The 24,998-nt window shown below is 32.0% G+C and overlaps 1 protein-coding gene across 6 annotated transcripts in view; it reads left to right on the top strand.

Annotated features, from left to right (window-relative positions):
• Positions 1 to 24,998, top strand: part of LOC119833198 (eye-specific diacylglycerol kinase) — an 88,130-nt gene that overhangs the window by 26,998 nt on the left and 36,134 nt on the right. For 5 of the 6 annotated variants that reach the window (XM_038357106.1, XM_038357109.1, XM_038357105.1 and 2 more), the window contains 2 exons: positions 1,002 to 1,145; positions 1,327 to 2,066. In XM_038357106.1, the coding sequence (XP_038213034.1) occupies positions 1,002 to 1,145; positions 1,327 to 2,066 (884 nt within the window). Of the gene's footprint in view, positions 1 to 1,001; positions 1,146 to 1,326; positions 2,067 to 15,396; positions 16,066 to 24,998 lie in introns of those variants that run through there. The other variant, XM_038357111.1, reaches the window with a different exon arrangement.

The raw sequence follows: 24,998 nt of genomic DNA on the forward strand, positions 1-24,998 counted from the left end.
ATTCAAATTTCAATATTTTAGTGCAAGTAGTTAACTGCTAGCTCAGTATACAAAGCAAAGTTATTACGTATGTAAAATAAAATTTATGTATGTAAATTCATAGGAACTGTAGTCGGCTAAGGTGAGATTAAATTCCCTGTAGTTCGCCTTTTCTTTGAAGTGGTCTTGTTTTAGAAAAGGCAATTAACTTTTCTACTTCTAAGTACCTACATCTTCTAGTTATGTTAAGAACCCGTAAAATACAACCTACATTCTTCCAACAAGTTTTTTACTTAGCTTGTATGAAGTTTCAAAGGGTTCTTGAAACACAACTTGATTTAAAAATGTTTAAAATTTTATCCCTAACGTATATAAATTTATGCAATCTTAATAAAATTCTTCATTATATTTTATTTTGCTAAGTTATGTATATAGTGTGCTGTTAATCATTGTTGTTATTTGAAAATAAATTAATATTATATTATAATATAATGTTTAAAAAGTATTTATATCTTTATATAAAATAAAACAGTAATCAAATCACTTCTGTACATACACAAATATTTTCTTTTTGCAATATGGATGTTTTATAGACCCCAAAACGAATAGTTAGTCCTTTATTTTCTGTGTGTCTGATTGTCTGTTCGATTGCGACCAATTGATAAAAAAATACACTTGATGTTATCAGAGTTGTCTCAAATAATAACATCATAACAGTTCACGACTTTATTTACATATTATTATGTTACCATTTATAAAATGTTAAATAATGATTCACCTTGATCAACCAAAGCAACTAACAACACAATAAATGTTTCAAGCTAAACCCGAATTAATGGAAATATAATTAACTGTATTTGTACCGATGATAAAAGCTTTTATAATCTATAACTTTCATTTATATATCACTGAATGTTTTAATACTTTAATCGTATATCCAACTGAAAAGGGTTTTTTAAAGAACTCTGGTATAAAACTAACAATGATGTGAAATTATATTACATTAATATGAAATTATGAAGGTCCGGTCGGCGTCATTCGATGAGATCCAGCTCGAAGCTGCGCGCGGCGCCGGTGCCAGCTCGCTGCTGTCGGTGCCGCAAGCTGGAGCGAGGAGCCGATCCTTTGACTCCGCCGGATCTGATGATTCTGGCACTTATTTGGAGGTGAGCGTGCTATTATTTTACAAATGTAAGTAATTCAATTTTACAAAGCTCCTCTGGCCATCATTCAAAATTGTCAAAGATTATAATGTCTTTTTTTAAGAAAATTTGCCGATTTAGATTTCTTTGTGATAAAATTTAAGTAAAAATAAGGGAAGTAAGATTAATAAATTTATTAATGCAGGTTCCACGATTGTGGTCACGGCGTCGATCTGGAAAAGGCACCCCGCCACCATGCGTCCATTGTCGACATATGGAGACATGGCTAGCACGTAGAAGCGAGGAACGTACTACCCCTGAACGACTACCAGCTTCTTCATCTGCAGAAGATGATGACGAGGAAGATGATGAAAGTGATGTTGAATCACCAAAAATTCTTCTTGCCCCAGCCCCTCCAAAGCGAATGCTTCTTCCCCCACCAATACAATCACCTCCACCTTCGCCTGGTGCACCATCATTTGAATTACAACCGCCAATTGATGAACCTCCTGTCTTACCTCAAAGAAGACGTTCAATATCACGACAAGAAGCGTTCTTTGTGGAGCCAACGGGAAGTTCCCTAGAAAATGTTCGAGCTTCTGAGGAAAATGCTAACAGTGGACCGAGAGATTCAATAGTACATGACATATATTTAGCAGTGCCCGAACTGAAGCGCGACCGAGCAGCCTCAGTCGATTCGTGTTTTTCGAAAGTATCGGGTGGCGCTAGAGCTGAAGAATTAAGTGAATGTGTTGAATCACTAACCGTTCCTGGGACAGGCCTACGTTCACGTTCTGTGGATATTGTGTTACCAACGGCAGAACAGTCACGTTACAAGGCACTCGCTTTGACTTCAGCCCAAGCACCGCCATCACCAAGCTATGCAGTTCCACCCCCTGATGAAGTAGACGTTGTGCCCGTGGTCCTGCACGTTTTAGAAAACAGGTTAGTGTTCTGTGTTCAATAAATGTGCTTTATACTTATTGTTTTATTTTACCTCATTTGTTGTTTTTATTGTCTTAGTCAATTTCCTTTGCTGTTTTGTATACACATTAATTGTTATTTTGTATTAAGGGCATTTTATATGCAATTATCAAAATATATCCAAACAGCAATAAACAGTTTAATATAACTTACATTTCGGAAACTTCGACAAATATTCTGGGAATATGCATATTCATATTTAGTTCACTTTAATTTCCTATAATATAATAACAATTATTTTATTGAATTCTCGGAAAATATATCATAAATTATAATTATGGCGTAGATGGTACATGAAAAATTTATTTTAAGAAATCTTTTCGTTCTTTGATGTTGTTAAAACAATACTTACGTTTCGTTTCGCTTAAAAACAGTAGGACGTTTTTAAACCGACGTTAAAAAAAAATAAGAAATAAATACTCTTTTATGAAACAACTAGAATGTTGACTATTTATTATGAATAGAGTAGAAATTATTTTTTAAAGTCACTCACGCTTCTACAGTTCATGTAGAAGTACATTTAAATATATTTTAGTAATTTTTAGTAACTCAAATCGGATATAAATTTTTGAACGATATTCTGGAGTTGGCCGACTTCTCAGTTCGTCCAATGCTTTCGACTTAGAGCACTTTATATTTAATACAATTCCGAACACTGTTTGACAGAGGATAGAATACGTAGTAGGTACTTTACATTTCCATGGGATAGAAATACAAACTGAAAGGTCACTGGGGATATTTGACCCGGTTCATGAAAGACTTCGTACAGAAACCAAATGTATTTTATATAATGGATTTGGTCTTCCTTATATTCCATCCTTATTACGTTTCTACGTGCAGTTTTTGTCATGGGCCATGAACCGTTATTAACGCACCAGCAAAGGCACAAGCGATCTTGTGTAAATAATCTATCAATTTATATTGGTAGAGCAAAGTATAAATACATTAATACGCGGAATTAATATATAAAAATAGCAGGATTGTTTTTTATTTATGTCCTCGTTTCAATAACAAAGTTGAACGAATATGCTTAATGTCAATAAAATGTCTGAGAATATTGACATTATTGACGTGGAGTTGCGTCAGACGAATATATATGTAAAAATTACTTTTCATTATCAATTTTAACGATTATTTACTATGTTTTTCGAAACTTTCCCATTGTCTAAAACTTTCAGATGTAGTTAACGGTACAATATGAGCTAATTTGTTTTTACGTCAAATGTCTGAAAAAAATTCCAAAGGACCTTTAAAAGACGTACAATTTAGTGAAAAAAATTCAATTGTGACGATTAAAAAAGGAATTATCTCAGATTATAAAACAAAAGGTAATCGGAGGTAATGATTAACCCATATTTAGAGCATTGTATTTTTAATGAAATTCTTCTATTGATCATACAGGCACATAGATAAACATAAGTTTTTTAAACATTTTTAGTTACACTAACCACAGAGAAAAACATCTTAAATTAAAACTCAAAGAAAACAATAAACCTGTGATTTAGTAAAAAACTAAATCACAGTAAGCGTATTATTAGGTATATGGTAAATTTTTTACCTTGTTGCCACCTCATCTTAGAAATAATATGTTTTAATTTTGGAAAATTAACTAGTTCACCTGTGTTGTCCACAACTAGGAAGGAACAAGAACTAGAAAGGAAGGCTAGGAAGATTACAAAAAAGGTTACTGTCAATTTTATAAATCATATTGCATAAATGTATTGCATTGTATATTTCTTTAAAGAATATGATAAACAAAATAACAATGACACTTTATATTGTTTTCAATTCAATAGGCTCAAGTCTCAATGTATAAGTATTTTCCCGGAAATACGCTTTGTTTCTCGGAAACTTGATATCAACATATTGTATCCATTAAATTTGTAATACACTGACGAACCCCCCTTGACACATCTCATACAAGCGAAATAATTTTTACTTATATTATTTCACTTTTTAAAGAAATGTCTAGACAGGCCTTATATATTTAAAATGTATAAAATAGAATATATTTTGTTATTTCTTAGTGAAACTCCTCGGATTTCTATGAGGATGCTAGTAAAGGAAATGCACTTTAATCCAGCCGTATAAACACTTCAAAGGAATACTCATCATTACCAAAACAAACTTGTAAATATCAATACCGTTTGCAACATCTACAGTTGGCTGGCTGGTGGCTAGTGCTGCGCCACCGTAAGCTACACTACTAACTTCCTTTCGCGTACGATGAAGCTTTAGAATGAAGGAACGATCACGTGCGGTGTTCCCGAATAATTGAGAAAAGAACGCCATTCGTCATTTAAGTAAAGTACTGATAAAGCACCCGAAACACCACCAGTGTTACTAGTGTTGATTTAACGTCATTTGGTCCACCTGCACCTTTGCTTGTTCTGCCATGAAGAAAAAACTCAAGTTCCAATTATTTTGTTATTAAAATTACGTGGTCCTCATTTTAAAGCCTTGTTATTGTATGTATAATATTTATTTGAACATTGGATAATTAGTTGAAATAGAAAAGTTATTGTCTTTTAATGCATATACATTACGAAATATTATTGATAATTATATATGAAACATTATCAAACTTAGAATGTGAAAATTATTGTATTTAAAATTTTTTTAATACCAATTATATAATTATCAAAAATGATTGTGTTGGCAATTTGTTGCCATTAAATATAGCTCACTACATTTTCAATTTACATAAATTGATTTTCATGTATCATAATATAATCAAATTTATATGCAAAACAGCGTCGAATCGAACCAATTAATCTTGAAGCATCGGATAAACGAAACCATAAATGAATTTGATTCAATATGATTTGATTTGGATTATGATATTTCAGTTCAATTTCTATAAAAAAATCGTTACAAATATAACAAACACCTACAAATTCATAATACTTCAAATGTAAAGTTTCTAAACAGTGTAACTATAAATAAATTGATCATCATGAGCCCATATATGAATGTTCTCCGTCGACCTTCCTATGAGGGTTGAAGCCAAGTGCGCTTGGCATATATCACATATCGTTAAACTTTTGATTTTTAGAAATGCCGATTTCCTTATGACAGTGGTGATGTGAATAATGTGCAAATAAATTGAAAAATAATTCATATAATACACGCTTGCCGGTCTCTATCCACCGACATTTTGTTTTTAAGTCCGACCTTCACCACTGAGCCACTCCAACTTTTTATATACAGAAATTATGTTATTTATTTAGATAAATTGAAATATACCTACTCATAATTTAATTTGTTCTTATTTAAGTTTTTGTACAGTAAGTTCAAATAACTGCGTTTGATTAAAATACGTTAAAGTGTTTTATCTAAAATAACATCCAGATTCGAATGAGATGTGTCTTTTCCTTTTGTTGTCTTAGCAAGGTAATGATAGAGCTAGATGTAGTCAGTGTGTGTGTGATTGAGCGAGAAAGGGAGTCTCTTGAGGGGAATATTAAGCAATATTTCTATTAATTTTTGTTTATGTGTCCTTCATAGCCTCAATTTGAAGTTAAACCGGAAGTTTTATGTGTACTGTTAATGCAAAGAATACGTCATTGTTAAAAATATATATGTTAGAGACAATTACACTTAAATTAGACCCGCGCAAATAAAATATGCATAGAAACCTAAAGGGAAGCCTAAACCTTGAATTCTGATCCATCCATTTTATATTCATGACGCAATTGTGAATCATCAAGTTATAATGAAACTATGTAATATCCTAAACATAAATTATATTACGTGTTACACGACGCGAAGAATACTTTTATTACATACATGGTAATGTTTTTAATTGATTAAATTGTGAGAAGTTTTAAATGAATAGAAAAAAATTGATCACGAGGCAGGATTTTTTCTATTCTTTCAAAATTTCTCATTTATACAGCATTGCAATGCTATAAAACTAAAAATTAAATGATTAAATTGTATTAAAAAAAAGGAGAATAATTTTTTTTAATATTATGTTCTGATTTGGTTGTCGAATAAAGGCTTCCGTAGATCATAATTTTAAACGATAATACAAGAATAAATCGTCTAAATCGGATGCTTTAACCTCTAATAACCACTTTGCAAAATACATAACGTAAACAGAACAAACTGCAAATGAATAAGTATGTTTGCGCAAGAATAAAATCCCTTATCCGGAATAATTGCCCAATTACACCCTGATGGTTGCTGAATGAGCATTGCTGCCGCATTATTAGTCTTTTGATACAAACGCAATTTTGCACCTTGCCTAATTAGTTTATACGTATGTTAATAGTTAGGGATCGACCGCGCATTACGTAGTTTTAACGTTTCGCGATTATTTTTTATTTTTACGTTTGTTTAAAAACTATGGCTTTGTCGTATCAAGGTTTCCGAATTCTCTTAATCTAAATAATAACAATAATATGTTATTTATTTAAACACCATTATAATTTGAGAACACTAAATAATTGTCAAATTAACGTGAATATGTGATTAGCAATAAGTATGAAGATTGAGCAACTGTGAATTCATTGAACAGAAAAAGTCCGTGGCGTGATTTTAGCCTGAAATATAAAACAAGCAATCGTGTGTTTCGACAAATTGACGTGACGTATTCCTCAAATAGCTAACAACGTGGTTTTGTCAATCGATGGATAAATCGATTATTTGCGGTTCACTGATTTGCAAATTATTTCCTACTGTAGCTTTAGTGGCTCTATGAAATAGCACTATATGACCAATGCATTTTATGATGCATTTGCCTAATTAGAATCTAATTAGGTACATAATCCGTTCTATGATAAATGTAAAGTGGTTTGTGTTAAACATTAAATATCAATCCTCCAGCGAATAAACAAACTTTAGCAAAAATGAGTAACAATATTTTTCGTTTCTGAAGTTAATTTTAACAATATAAATGAAACAATGAGCTTTATCAAAAAGTTTAGAATAATGGTACCTACTTATTCAATTTCAACTTTGTTTCGCAACGACCTGTTTTAACTGTTTTCAGATGCAAGTTATTTCACAACTGAACCTATAACTTTCGTTAACCCTTGTCAAATTCTGACCATTTTAATTTGTATAATAGATAGCAAAATTTACCTTATTTTTCACTGCTTTATATTTCACTAATTTATATTCCTTCTTTACCCAGGCTTCTTATATTATAGATTGAGACAGGTACAACTTAGAAGTGTCTATTGAGTAAATACGACATACTCTTGAAATTAATTTTACATAGCAAAAACGTAGTAAAACTAGTTGTATGTAACAAGTAAACTCTTGTCTTGACCGACACCGAGCCAAGTAGTTGAGAGGGAAGCGCTTATAATTATTATATTTATTTGTTTTTGGTCCATTTTTGGATATGAAGTCGGTTTAATCTTATGTTTAAAAATATGTATTATTTTAGACTTTAATGCAAAACAAGTTTTATGGACGCGTTCTCAAGTCGACAAAAATAATTTCTTTAGTACATTTATTGATGAAATGATGTTAAGGAAATCAAACAAAGCTAATAACTGCCACAAATAGATTACAATACATCTTGGTAAACAGTTTGCTTGAAATTTTGATATTTGATGTCATAAAAACTGTTATTACATAGGAGTCATTCAGGAACATTTTTCTGATAATACTAAGTCATTTATGTAAATATTTAATAATATAACAGCTAAAAATCTTATTTATTGGCACGGAATTGGTACAGATGATTTATTATTGGTATAGAAGATGAAAGAAATTGAAAGTTAATATTTTATTAGAAGCATTAAGTAACTTCCTTGGACATTAGCGCCGCCTTTAATAAATCAAACGTTTATGTCCGGTAAACGAGTTATTTCAGGTGAAATTAAGAAAGGATGAAGAATCTTAGATAAATTAATGGATCACGATGGTTAAATTAAAGCTTATGTAAACTGTACAAGGCATCGTATGGAATTAATTGGATTTATATGACCATTTAATTGATGTTTTCAATTTACAGAAGCAATTAATTAATAAAAAAAGAATTTAATATATATATATACGTTAGTAAGTGGCTTCTCCAGATTATTATGCTATTCCCTGGTTTCTAAACCGAGTGGCATTAGATATGATAAGAGATTTTAGTGAAACCACATAAAATTTATTATAAAGCAGCTTGCGGTCGTATCGGTGCCTAAGGCGACTGACTGAGTAAAATGACGACTTATCCCCCGTAAAGGCACAGATAACTAAATTTTACTAGTTACCTAATAAACAAAGGGACAACTAGGGGGATTATCTCGGTAGACACGCCGACTATCATTTTTATTTTATTTCGATTATTATTTATTTGAGTTTGTAACATTATATCGACAATAAACTTTTTATTTCTATCTATCTTTTTATATATACACTTATTTTTTGGTCTTGTTGTTCGATAGCTCTGTAAGTTTTTATCCGATTGCCGCGATTCTTTAGTGTTTGATAGAAATTGTTGTGATTTGGTCCCATTTACGATCTGTAATTGTACCTCCTTACAGAGAAGTCATCGGTTGACTTAGTAAGTCATACAGTTTTACTGTAAGAAACAATATAAATTCATCTTTCCTGCAGCCCGCTGCTCGGACTGTTTTTTTTTTGGGTGTAAAATAAAGAAAATTCAAATAAAATATGCGCATTCAGCAGATGCTCCATTTCGAATGAAACAAATACTGTATATTTTTCCTGGGAAACAACCCAGCCGGTTTATTCGGATGAATAATTTATTCGTATTTGAGCCCTATCTTTATAATTGTTAAGACAGGTACTAAAGCGTTATTGCGAGCATTTACAGTGAATTTCACTATGAAATTAAATTTGATTTAGTGGAAATGTAATGTAGTATAAACTGGCAATTTCGCTTAATAAACGGCACTTAACACAGTATTTTTCGATTATTGAATCCTTATTATCCTAGTATACGATGGTAAAATTTATATTATTTTGATGTAAAGTAACATTTTATAATTATTTGCGAAAAATTATATATATAGTTACTAATTTTATGTATTTACATGATGAAATTTTAATTGCGCGTGGTAGGCGAAGTCCTAAACTACATATAAGTAACATCAAAAAATGTAAAATTTGTCACGAGGCCGATTTTGCATGACAATAAAAAAAATTGAGAGACTTAGAGAATTTTAACGCGACCGTACGACAGGCACGAGCTTTCAAGAAAAAAAAAATGAACAATCGGTTCAACATTTAAAAAGTTAAGAGGTTACAAACACAAAAAAATATAGTCGAATTTTTAGTAACCCCTTTTTAATCGCAATTGAAAAGTTGCACCTATCTCTGTCGAGACGTCTCATATTATTGCCTAGATGTAATGTCTGTATGATGCGGCCGAGGGGTAATAGTTATAGTTTTTTTTTCGTAGACTCTAAAGGCTCTAGACTTACTAAGATTACTTTTGATATAATTATCGCCTTGTTTGATGGAGTTAAATGTTATTAAGGGTGTTTAATAACACTGGGTGGGGTCTTTTACTGTGTTTAGGACCTACCGTCGTCTTATTTTATAACAAACAGTCCACCCCGGCACATATATAGCCTATAGCCTTTCTCAATAAATGGGCTATCTAACACTGAAATAATTTTTCAAATCGGACCAGTAGTTGCTGAGATAAGTGCGTTCAAACACACTCTTCAGCTTTATAATATTAGTATAGATTTGACACTTAGCAAGTTTTGTATATAATTTAACCTTAATGTCCCAATATTCTCCTCTCCAATGTACTCACGGTTTGTCCATTTATTTATTCACTCAATGCACTTATATACACAAAATAACCTCCAGGCGCAGATGTGAAGTCATGATGATAGAACACCCGATGTCACGCTGACCGTGGTTATACGTACTATTTGTCGTAATCTACAAATAATTACATCGGTATTGTCGTAACTCCAAAGCCAGTATCCTCCAGAATCGTTATACTCGTATACTCGAAGGGCCATGAACACAACTCCCTCTTTAAATATCGCTGATGGCTTTCATATATGTTTTCTTTGTTAACACCAATTCAGATGATGAAACTACATATGAACTTTATGTTTATTTCCATAAACTAGAAAAAATTCAGAATTATTGAATAAAACCTGGTATAGTATTGTGTTATCTGTGTTATAACGTATAAATATTTTTGAATATTTTGTAACAGATAATTAATCTAAGCCAATTATGTTATTTTTCAAAACGAATTCTATGCCAGTATGAACTGTTTCCAATTTTACAACCATAATGAATCGTATCCACTGCTCGTTCGCTCGTTTGAATTAGTGGCAAGCATGTTCTACCAAAATTCACGACTTCGAGCATTCCAATGAAATTCAATTTCCCCGAAGCCTACCGTCATTTACTGAATTTGCCAAATAAGTATTTGGAGCAAGAGAAATAACCACCCAGTGGCATTATGCGCTCTGATTAAAAACTTGAGTGAAATGTCAATTAGACAATGCCATTTTTGACGTCATGTTAACAGCCCAGTGAAACTTTTAAAATATTCCAATAATTTATATCCGTCATCGAAAAATTTATTTTAGGTATAAATTTTGGCAATTAAAATGATCACAAGCTTTATATTATTCATTACTGAATTGAATGCCATATATTTACATTTGAATATATTAATAATAACAAATGAATATAAATACTCAATTGCATATCATTATACACATTTTCTCTATTGAAGTTCTCATAAATGAAAAAGTAAGGTAATAATAATTATAAAACATAAACCTAATTATAAAACAAAAACAAAAGGGTGAGGTTATCGGCACGACATACTACACTGCAATAAAGGGTTCTTGAAATGTTTGCTGATTAGGTGGGTTATAAGTACTAGGAATATTGGCCGGGTTGGAAAGAATATTGTTAGGATTGTGATTTTTACCCTTTATCTTTACATCATACATTGAGTATTACTGAATTTCAGTACTAATATACACATAGGTAATTAAACGTATTTCACGATTTATTGAAACTACATATTTTGTCTCCAATCGTTTCCTTAAAAAATGCCTCAGAGGTCTTGAAAAGATTTATGGCACTTCTAATCTTTGCCGTATTTTTCATATATTAACAAAATATATATATTTTTTATTTCAGCATATCACAGATAATTTCCCGATCTCCTCAATTTTGATCCTTAAAATCATGAAAAGTTGTGCCGTGAGATATACCTACAATAGAATTTATAATTTAATTAACCTTAGACGTTCGGTACTTTTCATCACCAGAATGCAGACGGTGTCAATCAAAGCGCTAATTTATAAAGTACGAAGAGTTCTTGAGAGACCAATTCACAGTAAATATGAATTTCATATTTACTGGGAATAGGTACTTATGTAAACAAGTACAAAAAAGCACTACCAATAATCCTTTTATCACTTTAGTGTGTATGTCGAATTCTTTTTATTTATGACAAGAGTATAGTGTAATCGACTTTGATAATTAATAAAAATCGAAAAATTATTGGAAGCCTATCAGAAAGGTTAAAGTTCGTACTTGAAAAATTAATCAACTCGCTTTATAATTCATTGAAAAGAGAACACCTGTCAGTGCCGTAGCTAAAAATGTATTTTTCACGTTAATTCTGTATTTCAGCTTTACACCTTTCCTGTTGTATATATTTACTGTAATATATGTACACTCTTGTACTCAAAAAGAAAACGCTACACGACGCCAAGTAGGAAGGCATATTGAACGATATTCTGTTCCGTGTTTATAGTTAGGAGCATATTTATTGTGCCGAAAATAGCCAGTCATTTTAAAGTGTTCGATCACGCGCTTACTAAAATATACTATTAGTAGTATTTATAAATAGCATTATCACTTGGCAGATGTGTTGGCGAATCGCAACGGATCGTCGCGAAAATGTCGCACGCTATCTCACACGTCTTAACCCACCTATCACATATGTAGGTGTTTCTACATACGTTATTTTCGTATTTTGGAGTGACAGGTTAATTGGAGATTTCTTGTAAATATATTCAGTAATATTTTGAAATAATTTGATTGAATTGAATTGAACACATTTTTGTAAGCGTTTTGATAATAAAGAGGATGAGTTCTTTTTTTAGAATATTATATTTATGTATTTAGAACCCACGTGACAAGGAGTACTACAAGGTTAAATTATGTTTATCTCACCAACTTGTTTTTATGTTTTTTTAAACAAATAGGGAAAAGTGATGATATGATGTTTTTAATAATGGATAAAAGTAAAAAAAAAAATTGAAAAACCGCCACTAAAAGGCAATTAAAAAGGATATAATAAAAAAAAAACATAAAAAGATACAGTTACAGTAATAAATACAGTTGATCTCTTGCGTAGTCGGACATACAAACCATATGTAAATTATAGAGCATCATAATTTACATACGGTACAAATATATTTTCATAGCATTTCCGTACATAGTACATACCTATTTTGTTTTCGGTGATTGTAAATGTGGCAATTATATATTCGACTGTCTTTAAGCTTACAGTATTATATTGTCTGTGTTTTTTTTCTATTTTTTTATATATTATTTCTTTGTGTGTACTGTTTTCTATTTTTACAGTTTTATAGTAACGTGGTTAATTTGTTTGTTATATATACTTACTTCTTAGGCGTTACCCCTATATCCATAGACATCCCCCACATAGTGAGGAGCTCTAGTAATTGATGACAATACCTTTTTATTTACGATAAAATTTAAAAGAGTGAAAGCAGTTTTTTTATGAAAATTACGTTTTATAATACCGTCTCACGTCTCATCGTGGGAAGCAAAATACTTTTTAAGGAAACCAACTGCTATTATCTTTGATAATAAGTATATAGCAGTTAGAAATATAAATTGTTACAAATTGTAATTATTATTGTAATAATCCTATACGGCATTCATACAGATATAATAGTAAAAAAGGTGTTAAAGAAAAGTTAACAATGATAGGGCTCTCCTCACAATGACATCTTGAACCCCCTCGAGTGGTTTTCCTATCACATAACATAAAATGAAATAGCTTATTTAATAACATCTTTGGAATACATTTGACATTGATATATTACGCAAAGGTGAAAGAAACTTTTCAGCGCCTCTCGTACAATTGTAATAAGTTAAATTGAAATTTATGTTTACTTTATACTTTTAGGTATTCAAGTGAGTGAAATGGTGTATTTCTACGCAGTTCAATGAAAAATCAATCAAAGCTCCTGTCGTATGGATAATATTTGTTGGTTGTCATTTTCCTTTGTACGACACAGCGACCATTTCTATGTGTTTTTGATTAATAGTCGTATTTTTGCTACTTTTGTATTGGTAGAGGCGTTTTTCCAAGAATAGAAAGTATATTTGGTTATATTATTTGAAATTAACCTTCTTTTATGTGGATTTCAAGGACGTTTTGACATGAATTGGTCCAGCTAGTACTGGGGAAGTTCCCCCACAGAAAACCGTGAAATAGTAGCATGCTACTGTGTTTCGTACAGTGAGTGGGAGAGCCAGCGGCCCGTTTCCTTTTCCTCACCCGTCCCAGTCCATTCCTTCTTCCCAGTTCGTCGTATTCGTCGATCCTTTCCTTATCTCTTTCCATTTAAAAGCGGGCAGTATATTCGAATGCGAATGTTCATCACCACCAGCTTAGTTGATTTACGGTATAAAAAATGTTTTTAAGGATAATTGAAAGGTTAGAAAAATATGATGAGTATTTTTATTAGATGTTGTTTGTTTACTGGCAATCGTCATTGGCAATTTGGGTAATATTTCTATCATAGAAACGTCATTTAATTTTATTTTTAATTTTAGGAAGCGTCAAAGAATTAGTAGATTTATTAAGTTTTTAATTGAATATTATATTAATCAATAAAATGAGTTAACTATATATGACGAAATTAAAAAAAATCTTGCTTGTGTAGGTACTTATTGACATTGAAACTTGATAGAATAGGTACACGTGAATATAATACACATTTCTTCACGTTACAAATTCATTATGTATGTTACTTTAGTGTAGAGAAACGCCTTTATTTCTTGTATAGATGTTAAAAGCGATGTTGGGATGGCAATAAATAAAGATAGGCTCTGAACAAAGTAATAAATAACCGAGCTATTAGGCATCGCGCTTTTACAATCGCAAACATCAGGGAATTTTACAGTGTGATTTTTTCATACGATTAAACCTGGATAACTGTAAATAATAGTAATTTTTATTGTATGCATGTGACATATCGCATTATTGAGTGCCTGCCACTTACGATGTATTAAAATAGAACATTTATAATATCTCCTTTAATTAAGAAGGTAGTAAATCTATACGTATTACCAACATATTAATTGGGAATTAATTAACTGTAACTTATATGAAAAATTAATATGGAGCGTGAAGAAATTATTAATCACAAAAAAATAAAAAGGTTACAACGGATTTATTTTTTTACAAGCTACGATTGTACGATTCAATTGTAAATTTGCGATCGAAGAAATTATATACAAAAAACATAAACAAGGATTTTAAATAAATCCCAGGAATCACCTTACACAAATATTCACCAAATTATAGTAAGTCTTATATAAAGATAATAAATCACATCACATTATCAAGTTACAAGTTATTGTTCGTACAACGTAATTATCCATCAATAAATTTGAAAAAGTAACAAAATTAGATCACAATGATGTGATGACATAATTGTAAGCAAATATTACGTCGCTATATTACGATATAAATTATACGAAGCACGTATCTCTTTCCTCTTTGGTTAACGCGACAAAGACGATCTCCACGACAGTGTCATTCGGAAGCATTTCTATTTCGGCGCCAACGCCGCAATGATCCAGACATGGCGGCTCGTGCGCTGTCTCGGGTTCGCGGTTAGTTAATGTACATGTCCCCGTGATCGTGCACGTACTAAAACTACAATTCCATCTCCTCTAGTTAGTTGTGAGCCCACTCCGGTGTCAGTGACATTTCCGCGCGTGAGCTCCATTCAGTGCCGACTGCAGAGTGAAGTGATCTCGTTTTATTTAACTCAATTCGTTTTACGATTATTCCATTTTGTTATTTCAAGGAAAACGTATGCATCAAAACATACTGATCGCTGTTTCAATTTTAAATAGATGGATTCCAGTGTGAAGGTCGCGCCGTATTGAATGTGGCATTGACTCTACGAATGTCAACTTTAAGACTGCGTATAGGTTCTCAACTTAATATTTCAGTAGATGGTTCATAAAATTTATCTTTAAATCTATCAAACTGAATACTGCAATATATTTTATATGTAAAATGTTTTAAAAACCTTATATATTTCTAAATTCTTTGTTTCTTAGTCTTAAATCAAAAAACAAAAACTGACTAGATAGAATTACTAAGAATTAGTTACCTATTCCTTTTTTAAATACATCGCATCACTCGTAATAGCCACAATCATGCGCATTATTGCTGAAGTTTGGCAAACCGCTAATGTGTGTGCGTAAGATACCGTAATGTTTGTTTTTTGATAAATATGGCGAGGACCAGCGCGCGCATTTTATCGACTTAATTACCATAAAATCTACACATATACTTTTTTTAATTCTTTAAAAGCGAATGACGTTGGTACGGCAATATTTTTATATGGTAACCCCAGGGACCCGTGGAATTTTATCGCGATCAATTGTGGAGAGTGTGTTAGCAAATATACCGCGGAGTGCGACGGGTGTCGGTGGGCCGATATGTTGTTGCATGGTGGCAGTGAATTGAGGGAGCCTATACAACGAAGGCGCTCAGGTGTTTCAAGAGTTCCATGCTCGCTTGGAGCGCGCGTCGCGGCTCAGCGAGCGCAGCGGCGTGCGGGCCCGCGGAGCAGGCGCCGGTCGACAATAGCGCTGAGGAGACCAGCGACCACGAAGTTAAAAGCGCGTTGCTCACGGGCTCCGCCGCCGTGGCTAGAAGACGGCGCGCCGTAATAATCAAACGAAAAACTAAGATAACCTTCAAAGTTTCGAGGTTTGTTTCATGTGGGTTATAAGTTTTGAGTCATCCTCCGCGCGATCGTGTTCATTTTTCATCACTTAACTTTTGTTAGCTATATTCAACTCACAACCAAGTTAGTAGAAGCTATTGTTAGACAATTTGGGTCAATCGATGGTTAGGCATCCGATACGAACTTAGACTATCTCACTAAACCATTAAGTCGATATCAATCGTCACGACCGATATATATATATCGCCGTAAGATTTGTTTATAATTTAATGGAATAATTTTTGTTAACTTTACTGTGAATACATCGTGATATGTATTTTTCAGAGAATTTATTTTTCCAAACGTCAATCAGATGCTGGTCGATGCAGTCAACTTCTGTGTAGTTTTTAATAAACCGAACCTAACCTAACCCATCCTTTTTAATGCCCATTTCACAATTTATCGTCAAATTACAATTTTACTGAGATATATATTGTGTATCTTTAGTATACATTCAACGTGAAACTTATTTCAAACAGCAATTTCAAAGTAGAACTGGAAACACTTCAAATCTGAACGTATAAAACTCCTGTATTTGTATCGAAGTAAAACGATCAGAAATGAATAAAGTTATCGTGTGATCACACGAAAAGGGAATATAGAATCAAGAGTTCTAACTTTTAACCGAGCGAATAAGGAAAATAGGCAACCGTAATAACAAAGTCAGTTAAATGGCTAAGAATATTTGCAGCAAATAATGATTTGAATAATCTACGTTCAAACCATTTGCACGGCGGTAGTTGGTTGAAGAATGGCATCCGGTAAGCCACTTAGCATTCCGAACACATCATCTCGCAACAGGTAGGGATACCGCGTGCACGTTCTTATAAACCAAAGCAGAAACCACATCTCGTACCTAATGTTCTGTAGCTAGCTTTGTTTACTCATGTGAGATTCTGTAATCAACATCTTTTGAAACTAATAAATCACACTTTATTCATTGAATGACAAAATATTTGTTACGAGTATTTTTATTGTCTTGAAGGTACTAACCATAACACATGATATGCACGTGCGATTATCTAAATAATTATTTCATTCTCTTAATTAACTGAATGTTATTTATTGACTTTAAAAATGTTTCTGTAAAACAACAACACATTTGATTAATATTTTCAAACAAAGGACGCGCAATACATTAACTATTATAATAATATTTGACGGGGATAGGTAGTCGAGTGGTGGTGAAGTGAACTTTAATCAAAGCGAATAGCGGCGGTCCTTTAGAATGTCATTCAGCCTGATTGAAAATTAAATTGTACCGCCAATCAAGTGCGCACTTACTGCGACTCGAGTATCCGAAACCTGCCAAATTTTTGAATATTGCCCTGCATCGCTTATTATTGTGGCCGAACGGCCATATATAATATGTTTTGTTAATTTGCATATTCATTATTATTGTTTGTGAGATGCGGTACAGAAATTCTGAATTTTATAAAAATAAATTAAAAAAAATATACAACTAGCATAACACAAATACCTTCTGAATGTAGAAGGGACGAGGCCTTATAAGATATTTAATCACGAGGTTCATGGTTATACAAAAAACATGAACATTAGAGAAATTTGATAAAAATATTGAATTTGTTTGTTGCTAATAAAGAATAATTATAATTAACCTCGAAAACCACTATACCGATTTTAAAAATCTTCTGCCACTAAGATAATCTTAACCGAATACTACACAGGCTATATGGTATATACTACGCGGATGAATGCACGGTTAAGGCGAATATCTAACATCACAGATTAGGTAGGTATGGATTGTAGAAAACCAATTTGTATTCACATGTGATAAAGAAGGAAGCAAGCCCAAATTGAGCGACATTAACTTTTTTCAATCCAAACAAACATATCAAACTTTAAAACAAAAATAACATGCAGAACGTACAAGCACTTAGATACTCATTTTACAATATCGATTTTACAAAAATGAAACACACCACACCACGTCCACATTGTAATAACAAAACGTATTAGCCATTTTTAATAAATCATATTGCTGTACCAGATGCTGTCATTACAAAGCGTTCCCTATCATCGGATTTTGCGTAATCACCGTTTTTATCCATTGAAATGTATCCACGAAAATCTGTTGCTACATCATCCTAATAAATTCCATTCATACGTGACATCCAGATGCTATTCTGTACCGTGTTAAATATGCAACCTATTATAACTGTTCGCTTGGATGTTAATTATTCAGCAATTTGACCGAATCGATACTCACACACTATTCAGCATCTAGTGTTCTCTCTTAAGAGTATTTAATAATACCTAATCTTGTCAGCTGACAACAATAACTGAAATAGTTTCTAGCTGATCTTATGTTGCATTTTGATACGAGTATTTTTTTCATAATAGCCTATTACGCTAATCGCACTTTTTATATCAATGGGCTTAGCAAACACAACTTTGTTATACTCATTATCAAGTTTAGCTATTATGGATAAGTGTGATGACTGTGACATATTATATGTATTTACGAGTAGCTTTATTTCAGAAGAGAAGAACATATATTACATGAATACAAAATAATATTGAACATAAAATCTACATGTTCCAGTCAAACGATAGCATGAAATGTAATATTTGATTAATCTAAGATATAAGCTAGATTTCTTCAAAAGAAATATACAAATCTAATGTTATGATATATATTATAACAAACATGTTAATACACATATACCGTATGCAATCTTATCAACGATATATATTACTTCCATTGCGACGATCTTTCAACTACCAGAAATCTAATATATCCTATTTCAAGCGCTGCCTTTGGAGAGATAGCGAATAGATTTTATATATTCTTTAGGAAAGGAATACAAATTAAGGAGAACTTAGTAGTTACAAGCATGCTGTAACCACAATGTTTCCTAGCACAGAGTGCTTTATGACACCATAAACGCGGCAGTTTTCGGTTATTTTTAGAAAAGTGCAGCGCGTCGTTAATATATTTAATGGGCCTCCGTACGAGACGTTAAATGTGTTAATAAGAAAGTTTTATAACGTAAATTAATGATAAAACAGTCGTAAATAGAGAATGGAATAGTCGTACGTATACCTAATTAATATACTCTTTACGATTATTTTAGAAGGCCGTAAATTAATCGTCTTAACTTTATTATCATTCATCTATGGATATGTTTATTCCTAGTTATTTACGTGCGTTATAATACTCATACATACATTATTCCTAAAATCATCAAACACCTAAAACGCTCATTATCTTTCGTAAAATCTTTTACTGCGAAATATTAAGAAAAATTGTAAGTCTGTATTGTCTATTTAACGCAAATTCATTAATAATTATTTAATAAAACACAATTCAACCGCACGACATGTAATGTTTTCATAGGTAGGTATTCCAATTAGTGATGCATTTGCCCACATATTTTTAAAGTGGCAAACGAATAAAGGTTTCTGTTGAACGAACGAACTGAATAAAATTGTCCCAGGGCTAGTTGCGGTTTCCGGCTGTGGATTGCGCGACCTCCATAATATACCACTTCGCATTTTTTCATCACATTGTTTTCATCATTTACATTTTGTATCCAGTTCTCGCAGTTCCATCTCTGAGTGGTTGCTATTTTGAAAAATAATGCCTCTGTGGAGCATATTAAATATGTTTATTTAAAATGCAAGTGGAATCAGGAATATCATGACCTTTTCAATAAGGAACTTCATATATTGCACGGAAAATGGAAATTTTCAAAAATTAAGGGGTAGTATACCTTACTTTTCAAATTAATTCATCATTCGATTCATCCATACATTAATGACCGGCGGAAAGACACTACGAAATTTTGCACACTTATAGTTTATGTATAGAGAGGGAGTGTTGAATACTAATTATTACAAATCTAGAACACTGCGATACAAGTTAAATATAAATAGTTGTGTCGATTCATTCAGTTTTATCCGTCAATTTGAATTCGTCCAAAAGAATAATTGGAAGCATATAATATGATAATGACGCTGCTTGTTAATCCATGCAAGTTCTAATTGAAAATTCGTCACGTATCAGTTCAGAAAACAATAAGTTCCCGAACAATACCTACTCTGATCTGCTCATGCTTGACATCTGCAGTATGCCCTTTAAACCGAGTTTCTACGCTCTCTTTGTTTGCTCTACATAACGAGGCCATCCACGATCCAGCTTAAGCCAACCGGCACCTTGTAGGAATTTTGCTCTTCATACATATAGTTTAAATGTCATTTAAATCATATGTTTCAAATTATTTATTTATTTTTGATATAAAAAAAATGCTCTGAATATTACATAGTGTCTTAACGCTAAACAACTCTCACTGCAAGTAGTGTAATATTCTTTTAAATCGACTTAAAGAAGGAGGTTATAACTTTTTTTGTGTTTGTTATCTAATTGCTGCTTACTGGGGTGAACAGATTTTTATGACCTTTTTTATTTGAAGGCTAGTGCCTGCTATGTGATCCTTATTTTATTTCGTCTAGTTCTAACAATTTCATTGCGGTTCAGTTTTTTGTTAAAAATAATTATATATTTACAAGAGGATGAATTTATTCGACTGGAAAGCTAGTTGATAAACAGATAGCTTTCTGCCCACTGATTCGCCTGCAAATGCAAAATGGGAACAATAAATGTTCCGAGATATTTATCGCATAGCTTCCGTGCCTGTGATATTTCTAAGACAAAAAATCAATCATCAAATTTCATCTAAATCAATCAAGGTTCAATGGTTTAGGCATAAAGAAGAGACAGAAAGACAGATACTTTCGCATTTATAATTGAGAATTTATAACTCAGGATTATAAATTGTGCTACAAAAACGAGTAAAAGATTGAATTGATTTCAAAAATGCATTTTCGCTATTTTGATTAGTTTTAGAAAATTAATTTCCTTCGCACGTTGCCGCTGGACATGTAATTTATTCCATATTTAATTAATATGCGTTAAAATTGGATATGCAACATTCAGTCAGCGCTATTTCCGTTGCGAGCATTCATGGAATTCTTCATTAATATATTTCGCTAACAAGTTCGTCGGTCAATACTCGTGTAACGTATAAAAGAGCAAACACAAACACGATTGTAATCTGCAACAAAGGTTTCCACATCAGTGACTGCTCAATAGTTCGTATGCAACATTACGGTACCTTTCTTTTTATTTTTACGGCTTTTTATTTTTAATCTGGAAAAAGCTGAATGCACAGACAGGTTGTAACACAAAGCTCACGCGATGATTGATGTGTTTCTAGAATGGCGCTAGTTTGTCTATAGAAACTAATGTTTTAAGTCTTTTATGCGAGTGCCGTGTTTATGTTTATTTTAAGTTTTATATGATGGAACGGCTGGCGAAGGACGTGCGTACGTTACTATGTATATAAAGGAAGGCTCGGAAAATTATACTACTCGTATTTTATAAAGAATATAATAATGTGAATCTGAGAGTTCCTTAGAAACTGACGTAGGGAAAAGAGATATGTAATTATCGGAGCTCTAAAACAACCCATAAACGACACATTTGTGTTCATAAAGTCCCAGTAGATTGAAGGTTTATTGTGATTGATTTGATGCTAGAGTAAAACCTTTTCCTATACTTAATAACACAAGGTATAAAAATATTTGTTTTTAAACTGTTTCTGTGGTTATCACGATTCTGTAACGTCAATACTGTTTAATCATAGTGCTGTTTGTTGATTACACTTACACAATTTGAAATTAATGCTTTTGTTACTTATTTTTCTACAATAAAAAATAGGCAAAATTAAGCACCAAATTCATAATTAGCCATGGTAATTCGATACTGTTTCTCATTTATTCAAATGTGAGGCTCTATTTTGGATTATAAATTTCTTCCCTAAAAGACGAAAACAACCCGGTGTAAATTAATTATGTCACTTTAAAAAGAATTCACGAGAGCGACGCTAATAAATGACTATTTACGTTTTTTTTTTCAAGAATTTATTTCTCCTTGGAGTTATAAATATAAGCCTGTTTGGTATAAGGTAGTGGCATAAATCGTTTGATCGTAATGAAGTTTATACCAATTATTTGACGCATCATTCATAATTAAGATATTTTCGACAATGTTTAAGTAACACCTATGCTTATAATCCAAATCTTGCTACCATTTCCTTTATATTTAATAATGCAAGTGCACGTGTTACCCGTTTAGCAGACCAAATAAATGTAAAAGTTTCACATATTTCATAACGAAAAATTAAGTAACTAAATTAATAAAAAAGTAGGTGCATTTTTTCTATTTATCATTTCGAAGACCAGCTTAAGTAATTTTAAGACCATCTCTATTAAAAAACGTAGAAAGAATACATGTAATAATATATGTGTAATTAAAAAAAACATTATATCATTTAATTACAGACAATATAGAACCCTTCATGATTTCTGACGTTTCATTTGATTACGCATAACAATAGTAATAAACAATAGCGCGCTTTCTATACCTGGCGATATGGAAATACAAGCTGGCAGATCACGAACGTCGATCAGTTAACTAGTTATTCCTTATAAATTCTCAATTCACTGACTGCGAGCGGATCGATAAGATAGATACATAGCGAACTGATTTTCTATGTTATTCTTCCTTTATTTTATTAATGTATTAAACGTTTTATCTTTGAATGTAATATTCGCGCACGCTTCCATACGAATTGGGCCAGCTCGTACCGGGGAAGATATCACGCTGCCCCAGATCAGCGTGAAATAGTGGTATGCGAATGCTACTCTGGTTGGTTTGAAGAGTGGTGGAGAATTTTGTCCTCGCTTTTACTAGCCCTGTTCCCTCGTAAATTCTATCTTTATCTTAATCCATTTAAAGCCACAAAGCGAAATTAGCCAAAATGTAAGTCTGCACCTGTACAAACGTTCATGGGCGGTTGTAAGGCATACCTGATTACCTGTTGGTAATGCTACCTGATGATGACCCACAAACCCTTGTGCCACTAAAAATAAAGTAAACATGCTTTGTATATTTTTTTCTGGCGTATTACTTGTACTTATTATTCTGTGGTATTACTCCAGATTTGACAGATTTAAGAGTAGAAGTTTTGATTTGACAATATTCAATGTGAATAAGATATCATCTCTAACGATATTGCGATTTTCCTACATATTTATTCTGGTGAATTCGAATGTTGAATTGTATTCTTTGTAATAGGAGAACAAACGTGATTGAATCAGTACGGTCCTATTCTATTCCTTGACACGAATCCAGTTCTTTGGTTTACAGTTCGTATATGTCGCAGGGAAATGAAGATATCAGAGATTCCACGTAATCCCTAGGGATACCATGAAATCACGGAAGATGTCGAATATTCTTATTAACATGTCTTTTAAAAAAGGTTTCTTACCTTCGCCTGTATATTTATATGCACTTAGACTTGATTTTGAGCCGCTTTCAACTGAACAGATTTCATCCAAACTTTAATCACTTATCAAGGATCGATGAAAATACAAGAATTTCACGAGTCTATCTTATCCTGATAAGGATCGCCAGGAGTAAATAATTTCCTTACGTATTACTCGCTATAAGAACAAGTGAGACAATTTATTTGATTATCGTTTTTTAGGTTTTTTAAACTATATTTATTATCAATTCTAATTATAATCTGTTTTGAAATAAATTGATAAATAAAAAAATAAATTAACATGTGCCCAGAAACAGAATCGTATAATCAAATCACTCTGTTGTGATGAAACAGAAAGGCAAACAAGCACATATCGCATTTACAACATTAAGCAAAAAAGATTTGTACAAATATGGCATTCATTATAAATAAAGTAATATACATAATATAATATAACTTTATTTGCTAATTTACGTATGTTGTATTCTTTGTATTTTCACTGGAAAAAACGCTATTATTTTGAAAAACAGTTTTAAATATATTTTATTTATGTTTCTAGTAAATTTTATAACTCTTTTTATTTTTTACTCAATCATTGAGTATTCCGAACCGATATTACTCAATAATATCGCTTCAACGATTACTTTTAAATAACAACACCAAAACACAAGGTTCTTTCAGAACTGAAACAACCATTCACGTACATTGTGTCTAAGTAATGGGAGATATGCTTTGACCTGAAAACTCTCATCTCCGAAAATCTCACCTACTTTGATGCAGACCATAATCGGATTATAACGGAACATACCTATATAACTTCTGGGATCTGAAGTGCGCTATTGCCCACGCCTATTCATAGCAACGCCTGATGTCACACAGAATAATCGGATTTCTCGCTACGTATAAAATAATTAATTTTAGATATAAAACATGACTTAACTTAAGCGATTAGCAACTGCTATTACGAATAAGTAGCTTTTATTTAGATAAGTGGAAATGTGAATTCTTGTTATAGATAAATTATCAAATTATTTTGACGGTATAATTAAGAAAATAATTATTTGTTATACACCAAGTTTTACAGTATTGGCGTTAAAAGAGTGAATACCAAAACTTCTTTAAATTATTTATATTGCATTTAAAAGCTCCGTGAAACCAGATCAATATATGCATATTATTACTTCTCTCATTTTAAAAAGTAATCAAACCATTGTTAAGGCGACGAAACGACTAATTTACTTCGTTTTTGCATACAAGTTGATTCAAGAGACTCCGGTTTTAATATCCGGCAGAGTTTTCAGTTACGACGTAGATGTATAATTTTACTTCTGTATAAAAGTGTCAGAAATATTTCTAGTACGGTCATAAATATTAAGAACTAACGTAGAGTTCTTCTTTATATTAGTTAGAAATACAGAACTGATATTTTTTATTGTGAAAATAAATATAATGTATAAATAAAAGTACTAAATATGTACAAATAGACTTTTTCACAATTCACACAAAAACGATACTGAGTCTTATAAAACAGCTAATGACAAATAAACGAGAGTTTAACTACCCGC

The sequence above is a fragment of the Zerene cesonia genome, chromosome 17 (assembly GCF_012273895.1).
Source record: "Zerene cesonia ecotype Mississippi chromosome 17, Zerene_cesonia_1.1, whole genome shotgun sequence".
NCBI classification, from domain to species: Eukaryota; Metazoa; Arthropoda; class Insecta; order Lepidoptera; family Pieridae; genus Zerene; species Zerene cesonia.